This window comes from Bubalus kerabau, chromosome 17 (assembly GCF_029407905.1).
Source record: "Bubalus kerabau isolate K-KA32 ecotype Philippines breed swamp buffalo chromosome 17, PCC_UOA_SB_1v2, whole genome shotgun sequence".
NCBI classification, from domain to species: domain Eukaryota; kingdom Metazoa; phylum Chordata; class Mammalia; order Artiodactyla; family Bovidae; genus Bubalus; species Bubalus kerabau.
The window spans coordinates 56,136,552-56,145,368 of record NC_073640.1 but is presented as its reverse complement, the minus strand read 5'-3'; the positions used below and the strand labels follow the sequence as shown (position 1 = coordinate 56,145,368).

The window sequence follows — 8,817 nt, the reverse complement described above, 5'->3', positions numbered from 1 at the left end:
GGAAGGGCGGGGCATGAGGAAACCCGAGGGGCATAGGCGGAGTCTGGAGACTTTGTACTTAAGGGCGGGGGTTGTTTCTCTAGCGAAGAGACGAGACCCCCCAGGGATCAAAAGCTCATCTTTATTAGCAAGACTCTGAACAAACAACCTACCCGCCCCCCCCACCTTCAAGCCTGGGGTAGGAGGATGGGGGATCTGCACCCTCCTCCCATATATACACAACAGAATCCCCCTGGAGAAGGTGCCCCTGCTTGTGGGGGCTGAGACAGCAGCTTTAACAAGCTAGTGCTTGAGAGCCAAGCCCCCTTTCCTCTCCAGACTCAGTTTTCTCATTTGTAAAGGAGCTCAGGAGAAACCGGTGTTACGGAGTTTCTCCCCAGCGCTGAAGATGTCCGATTCAGAAGGACGAGGACGTCGGAAGACTGACCAAGGGCCGCCCCAGGGGATGGGGGTGCTGGGTATCCTGATTGGAAGGCCACCTCCCTCCCGACCCAGCGCCTCTCCTCCAGCGCCGCGGGGCTACGTGGCCTCAGGGCCCGGGGACAGGAGGCCACCCCCAAAGCCGGCCTCACGGTACTGGTTGGGGAACATGTTGCTGCCCACGAGGCTGGCAGTGCCTCCGTCCCCGGGGCCTGGGGCCTGGTACGAGTCCAGCGTGAGCGGCTCGGGGCCGGGGGGCTCCCCGACCGCAGCCCCTGCACCGCCGTTGCCCGCGACAGCGCTGGTGAGTGGTGGCGCTGGGGGCAACATGTCCAGCATGGTCAAGAGCGTGGGGGCAGCGGGGTCGTAGGGAAAGCTGTCGTCCAGGAGGTCCGGCCCGCCGGGGGGTTCCAGGCTGGGGAGGGATACGGTGCCCGGGTAGAAGTCTGTGTCGGGTAGCAGCACTGACGGCGGGAGGTACGGTCCTGCAGGGATGAGAAGAAAGAAGGAAGCATGGTGGGCTTTTAGGGTCGACCTCCCGCCAGCTCAAATGCCGGGTCTGTGGCTAAATACTTTATCATGTGGCCTCCTATAACGCCAGGGAGAACTCTGAGTAGGGACTATCACCATTCTCTTTTTTTTATTTACAATAATTTTTTTTGAGGTATAGTTGATCAGGTGTACAACATAGTGATTCACAATTTTTTAAGGTTATACTCCACTTATGTGTGTGTGCTTAATCCTTCAGTCGTGTCTGACTCTTGGCGACCCCATGGACTGTAGCCCGCCAGGTTCCTCTGTCCATGGGATTCTCCAGGCAAGAATACTGGAGTGAGTTGCCATTCCCTTCTCCAGGGGATCTTCCCAACCCAGGGATTGAACCCAGGTCTCTTGCATTGCAGGTAGATTCTTTACCATCCAGGCCACCAAGGAAGCCCATACTCTGCTTATAGTTGTTATAAAATATTAGCTATATTCCCTGTGCTGTATTCCCTGTCCTTGTTGCTGATTTGTTTATACATGGTAATTTGTACCTTTTAATCCCCATCCCTATATTTCCCCTCCCCCTCCCTTTCCCACTGATAACCGCTAGTTTGTTCTCTATATCTGTCAGTATTTCTTTTTTGTTATATTCACTTTTTTTTTTATGACTCCACGTATACATTATCATACAGCATTTGTCTTTCTCTGTCACTAAGCATAATGCTCTCCAAGTCCATCCATGTTGTTGCAAATTACAGGGTTTTTTTATGACTGAGTAGTAATATTTTGTGAGGAGGGCATGGCAACCTACTCCAGTAATCTTGCCTAGAGAATCCCATGGACAGAGGAGCCTGGCAGGCTGCAATCCATAGGGTCGTATACAGATAGACACGACTGAAGCGACTAAGCAGCAGCAGTAATCCATTGTGTATATATACACCACATCTTCTTTATCCATTCATTTATTGAAGGACACTTAGGTTACTTCCATTTCTTGGCTATTGTAAACAATGGCGCTATGAACATTGGGGTACATGTCTCTTTTCAAATTAGTGTTTTCGTTTTATTTGTTTTGGATATACACTCAGGAGTGGAATTGCTGGGTCATATGGTATTTGCAAATGATATGACCAATACAGGGTTAATGTCCAAAATAAAAACAGCTCATACGATATTAAACAAATACCCCAACTAAAAAAATGAGCAGAACTGAATAGACATTTTTCTAAGGAAGACATGCAGTTGGCCAACAATCACGTGAAAAGATGCTCAACATGGTTAATCATCAGAGAAATGCAAATAAAAACCACAATGAAGTTTCACCTCACACCTGTCAGAATGTCTGTCATCAAAAAGACATAAATAACAAATGCTGGTGAGGATGCAGAGAAAAGAGAACCCTCATACATTGTTGGTGGGAGGGTAAATTGGTGGGGAAAACAGTTTGGAAGTTCCTCAATAAACTAAGAATCATTCTTACTTAATAAGCAAACAGGCAAAATAACTTGCAGTCCACAGGTGAGTTGTGGAACCAGGGTTGAAACCATGCTCCTATAATGCTAGTGAGTTTTCCTCAAGAATGAGGAAGAAAAGGATGCTCCAAAGCCCCCCAGCGTATAAAGACAACACAAAAGGTGAAATCACACCATGGGAGACCCAAGGAGAAATATCAAGTCCCAAAATTGTAAGGTAAAATGGTAAGTGTCATTGTGGAAGTCTTTTTGAGACAAGACAAACCTCACCAGCAAAGATTGACTACACTTATTTTAGAAGGAGTCACAGTGCTGCTGGAACTCTGTTTCCCAGTTTCCCTGGTAGCTTGATGTGGACATGTGACCAAGTGCTGCTGGCTGAAATGTGGGCATGATGGATGGAGCTGCAACAGCCATTCTGCACCATGAGGTGGAAACTATGAGCTGAAAATAGCAGGAGCTCAGGTCTCTGATGATCATGCAGCCACCAAAGCATCTGTGGACCACCCACCCCTGGACTGTGTTTGTGTGAGAGGAGAAATAATGTCCTATCCTACTGAAGTTCCTGTTATTTGGGATTTTGCTGTGAATGCAGTTAAACATGATCATAACAAATGCAGGTGGCATTCCTGGTTTCCCGCAAGTTCCTAACATCTCCTGGGCACCAAATCCTATACTAAATAACCGTGCATTGTGACCTCACTAAATTCCGGAAGGAACCCCAAGAAGGAAGATCTCCATCTGCAAGTTAAGTAAACTGAGGCCCAAAGAGGTTGCACAGGGACTTCCCAGTGCAGTAGTTAAGAATCCACCTTCCAGTTCAGGGGACACAGGTTTGATCCCTGGTTCAGGAACTAAGATCTCACATGCCTCGGGGCAACTAAGCCCATGCACCACAAATACGTTTCTAGACCCCCCCACACCACAGCTAGAGAGAAGACCTTGTACTTCAACAAACAGCCCACATGACCCATAGAAAGATCCCACATGCTGCAACTAAGACCTGATGCAGCCCTAAATAAATATTTTTTTTTTAAAGATCACACAGTGGCTTAATTGTGGCCTTGAATTCAAACCCAGTCTGATTGCAGAGGCTAGGCTCCTAACCATTCCACTCTAGTGCCAGGGCAGCTTTGCCAAAGGAATAAGAGAGGAGAACTTTGGATACTGGGAAACTGGGGTGATGGAGCAGGTGAAAGAATTACTAAGTGGCTAATGATGAGAGACTTCAGGGATTCAGGGTCGAAGGTTGATGAAATGGACTAGGATTGGGGATTTCTAGGGGCAGAGGTGTTGGTAGACAACAGGTGACACTTGAAACCTTCGGGTGAGATTGGCTGAGATTGACAACTCCAGCAGACTCTGGCTGGGAGCTGGGCTCCTGGGGTAGCTGGGGTGCTGGGGACAGCGTTCTTAGAGCTAGCGGTCAGCGAGTGGGGAGGCTTTGGATAGCAGCCAGACAGGGTTACAGTTCATGGGATCTAGAGGCTGGCGTGTGAGTTGAGATGAAGGCCGTGGTAGAAGAGGTCAGAGGGTGAGTGAATTCAAGGCTGGCTAGCTCCAGGGGACGCTAAGGGTTGGACACGACTGAGCAACTTCCCTTTCACTTTTCACTTTCATGCATTGGAGAAGGGAGTGGCAACTCCCTCCAGTGTTCTTGCCTGGAGAATCCCAGGGACGGGGGAGCCTGGTGGGCTGCCGTCTATGGGGTCACACAGAGTCAGACATGACTGAAGCGACTTAGCAGCAGCAGCAGCAGCTCTGACACCACCTCCATTTATCCATCCTCTACTCCCTACTACTGGAGTCACATGTGTCATCATTAGTCTAAACCTGTGCCCACGGGTGGTGGTCCAGTGGCTAAGACTCCATGCTCCCAATGCAGAGGCCCTGGGTTTGATCCCTGATCAGGGAAATAGATCCCATATGCCGCAACTGCGAGTTCGCATGCCGCAACTAAAGACCCCACGTGCCACAGAGAAGATCGAAGATTCACATGCTGCAACTAAGACCTATTGCAGCCTAATTAAATGATTACAATTTTAAATACATTAACAAGTAAATTAACTTTTGCCCAGGTGTAACTCCCCGCTCCACCACGGACTGGCTGTGTGACCTTGGGCAAGAGATGTCACCTCTCTGGGCCTCAAGTTTTTCACCAGTAAAATGGGACTGGGGCATGGGAGGAGATGACAGCACCCACCCCCCACCCCCCAGAGGGACTGCACAGATTAAGTGACCACACACAAAGCAGTTATGCTCAGAATGTCTGTAAAAATAAATACAGTATCATTTAAAAGGCCAATGAGGTATGTATGTGGTGATACTTTTCAGAGGCGCCCTGAAGCTCTGAGAGGTAGAGCAACTTGATAAAGGTCACACAGCATGTAAATGGCCAAGTGGAGATCAGAGCCTCTGGACTGTGTCCAGAACCACTGTTCTTTCCACTTTATGTTGCTGGTTAAGTGGTGAGGCACTGGCCATGTAGGAGCTCTTGGGGGGCCTGAAGAGGCTAGAAAAGCGTGGCTGCAACACCCCCCCCAACTCAGCCCACCTCGAGGGCAGGGGCTTGCACTGAACCAACACCCACCTGAGCCATGGCTGGGCAGGAATTGATCCAGGAAGACTGGTTTTTTCCTCCGTCGTTTGCTCTCAATGCCATGGGGATCTGAAGGAAGGCAAAGATGAGGACCCCTGGATCCCACCAGCCCCTCCTCCCCAACCTGGGGGGGGTGGGCAGGGTGATGGGGTCAGTCAACCCCTCCCAGGGACCTGGAGAGGGACATCAAAAGGGGCAGAGGGGACACACCAGAGCTATTCAGCTCCCCAAGGACGTCAGGCAGCCCCCGTTTCCGCTTCTTGTCCACGCCATAGCTGTCTGTTCAGGAGATACCAGAGGCATACAAAATAACACATGAAAAATAAGAATTAACTATAGAAACCATTTGGGAAGTTGTTGAGCTGTTCTGGCTTTCTCCCAACCAATGTATATAGATGTCCATATCTTAGAATAAAACCCAAATTACTTCTAACCCCACTGGAACATCCCAGGCATAATTCTGCCCCAGGGCCTTTGCACTTGCTGTTCCAGCTACTTAAAACACTCTTCCTCAACTCTTATCTCTTCCCTGGAAAACTGCTTAGTCACCTTTCTGTCCTCAGGTCAGCTGCCCCCTCTTCCAGGAAACCCTCCCTGAACTCTAAGGCTGGGTCAGTTGCCCTACTCTGCAAGACGAATTCTATAAGCAATTCCATCCCAGCCCTGCCCACTCTGGCTGTCACTGTATGGGAATAGATCTGTTCCCCGCCCCATCCACCCACCCCTATAGAACGATGGGCCTCATAGCACAGGGCTGGGGCTGTCTCTGGTACCACTACGTTCCCAGCAGAGGGCCAGGCATAAGCAGCTGTGCTGAGAGGAGAAATTATTAAATAATCCCAAAATGTCACGAGATGGGTACTGTCACTATTTCCATTTTGCACAGGAGGAATCTGAGACTAGGAAAAGCCAAGGTCACACAAACCAGTAAGCAGACGGGGATTTGAACCCCAGTCTGTGCAACTCGGAGCCTGCATTCTACTTCTGCCTCTTCCCCTTTCCCCTTTGGGGCACCCCAAGCAAGGCCAAAGACCTGGTCTCTGGGGCAGTGGGTCACCCTGGGTTGTTGTGGTTACCATGGTCCCGAGGCAGGTAGGTGAAGGGCAGAGGCTCACTGCAGACCCCATCAGTAAGCCGCTGCAGAAAGACGTTCACCGTCACAGGTTCAACGATCTCCAGGTCCTCGTAAGGTGGCGTCTTGAACACAATAGCGATCTGGCGGTGCACATCGGCCTGGGAGAAGTCAGCCCGGCCTTCCCAGGAGGCTCTGCTGAACACCACTGATATATCCTCTGGCAGGAAAGTGGGGGCATCAGCTGAGCCAAGACACTTGGTCCACCAGAGACCCAACTCACTCAGCCTCCCTCAAAATCAACACAAGTATTTCCAAGAATAAAACTAATTATGTGTGCACGCATGCTAAGTCACTTCAGTTGTGTCTGACTCCTATCGATGGTAGCACACCAGGCTCCTCTGTCCATGGGATTCTCCAGGCAAGAATACTGGAGTGGGTTGCCATTGCCTCCTCCAGGGGATCTTTCCAACCCAGGGATCGAGCCCGCATCTCCTGTGTCTCCTGTATTAGCAGATGGGTTCTTTAGCACTAGCGCTACCTGGGAAGCCCATATATGAGTATATATATTGAGGCTTTATATGTGTTGGACACACAGATTACCTCTAAGACATACAACAGTTCTAGGGAGCCCATGATACTGAGGAGAAAGCAAAGGCACCAGGAGGTTAAGCCACTTGTCCAAGGTCACATGGTCAACAAGTGGTGCAGCCAAGATGGGAATCCAGGCAAGCAAGAGCTCTTCAGCACTAGCTCCTAGGACTCGAGGAAGTTACTGGTATTTCTGGGCCCAGTGTCATCATCCTAAAGAGGGAAAGTCATAGCACTCACCTCATAGGAGTTGTTAGAAGGATTAAATGAGTCATTCCAATAAAAGGGCTTAGAAGAGGACTTAACATAATAGGTGATCAAGCCTTATTAAGTATGATGGCTTTTATAAGCATTATGTAAAATATTAGCTCCAGGAACTCAGAAAATCCTCAGTAAATGCTACTTCTTTGTGATGTACCTCTTAGGTACTTGGGATCCCATCTCATCCTAATACCAGCTCATTTTAGGGGCTGAGGAAACCGGCTCAGGGTATTGAAATCACCAGGCCAAAATCAGCCAGTGAGTCAGTGATGGAATAGAACTCAAATCTACCTTGAATCATTCACCCGAGGCATTATCAGTTTTTCTGCCCTAACCCCAATTCCCAGGCCCTAAGAATCTCCTTGGCCTTCCTCAGATCTCAGTTCAAATACCACCTCCTCCAGGAAGCCTTCCCAGATGCCTGGACCATGTCTGGTCTTCCTGTTGTTCAGTCTCAGTACTGTGTCTTCTTCCCTATCAGCATTATGCACATTTATAATTTATATTTCTTTCCCTACCTATCATTGAACTGAGAGCCCTGTGAGGGCAGAGTCTGGACGTGTCTCGGTCACTGCTATGTCCCACCACTGCCTAGCACAGAGGCCAGCATAGAGAGCCACCCAATAACCATTTGCTCGTTCAACAAAAACAAAAACCCAGACTTCCCTGCAGGCACAATGGATAAGAATCCACCTGCCAATGCAGGGGGACATGAGTTCGATCCCTGGTCTGGGAAGACCCCCACATGCTGCGGAGCAACCAAGTCCGTGCGCCACAACTGCTGAGCCCGTGCCCTAGAGCCTGCATGGCGCAACTACTGAGCCCACGCTCCAACTGCTGAAGCATGTGCGCACCTCCGCAACGAGAGAAGCCGCCGCAGTGAGAAGCCTGCGCATCACAAGGAAGAGTAGCGCCTGCGCACCTCCGCAACGAGAGAAGCCGCCGCAGTGAGAAGCCTGCGCATCACAAGGGAGAGTAGCCCCTGCTCGCCACAACTAGAGAAAGCCCACGCAACGCGACAAGGACCCAGCGCAGCCAAAAATGAATACATAATAAATTTTTTTAAAACCCAGTTTGAGAAAGGGGTTTTGCATTTGAATGGATGTGACTCAAGTGGAAACCTCCTCCATTTTCTCCGTCTGGAGCCCTGACCCAACTGTCATAAAGCATTTATTTATACAACTCCATGATTTTAATACCAGAGTAGTTCCCCAAAGTTCCTGATGCCAAGGTCTGCCCAGCACTCAATGCTGGCTAGTATAAACAGGCCTCCTTCTCTATTCATGAATGAGTGAACAGAGTGTGTGGGTGGGTGACTCAGTGAGTGAGTGAATCAATGGGCAAATCTGAAACCAGAGCACTGGACCCTTCTACTAGGCTCCCCTGGTTAACCAGCTACTCCTCACCGTCTCAGTCTCTACAAGCTGGCAGACCCCACTCTGCCCGCTCACTGCCCCAGGCCCCTCACCTTTCTGCACCTTGTCGCACAGTAGGTAGAGCTCCTCGCCACCCGTGCACGGCCCACTCTCCTTGTTGATTCGGCAAATCCGTAGCTCCGACGTGTTTGTAGACTCTGGGAAAGAGGAGAGGAAGACACACAAAGGAAGGAAAAAAAAAAAAAAAAAGAATTTAGTCAACAAATCCTTACCAGGAACCCCATGGGTGCCCACTCAGGATGTGGAGAGGTGGGAAATGGGCAAGCCAGGGTGTCTGATATTTTTGGAACCTGTGCTGCAGGTGGAAAAAAGAAGATGCCCAGGGTGGAGGGGTTAATGGACATCCATGAGGCCTCCGCACTGAGGTCTAGTGAGCTCCCATCTCTGTCATGGGGATTGGATAGGTGAAAGCCCACTGGTAGCTAAGTGGGGACCATGTGCCCTAGACCTGGCCAATCAAAGCATCACCTCCTCCTGGCCACA

At 49.8% G+C, this 8,817-nt stretch overlaps 1 protein-coding gene across 1 annotated transcript in view; it reads right to left on the bottom strand.

Moving 5' to 3' along the window:
• Positions 1–103: 103 nt before the first annotated feature.
• Positions 104–8,817, bottom strand: part of RELB (RELB proto-oncogene, NF-kB subunit) — a 31,792-nt gene continuing 23,078 nt past the window's right edge. The window contains exons 8-12 of the mRNA XM_055551887.1: positions 8,367–8,471; positions 6,051–6,266; positions 5,185–5,253; positions 4,966–5,043; positions 104–905 (exon numbers count right to left, since the gene is read on the bottom strand). Of these exons, the coding sequence (XP_055407862.1) occupies positions 520–905; positions 4,966–5,043; positions 5,185–5,253; positions 6,051–6,266; positions 8,367–8,471 (854 nt within the window). The 3' untranslated portion in view covers positions 104–519. The remainder of the gene's footprint in view (positions 906–4,965; positions 5,044–5,184; positions 5,254–6,050; positions 6,267–8,366; positions 8,472–8,817) is intronic.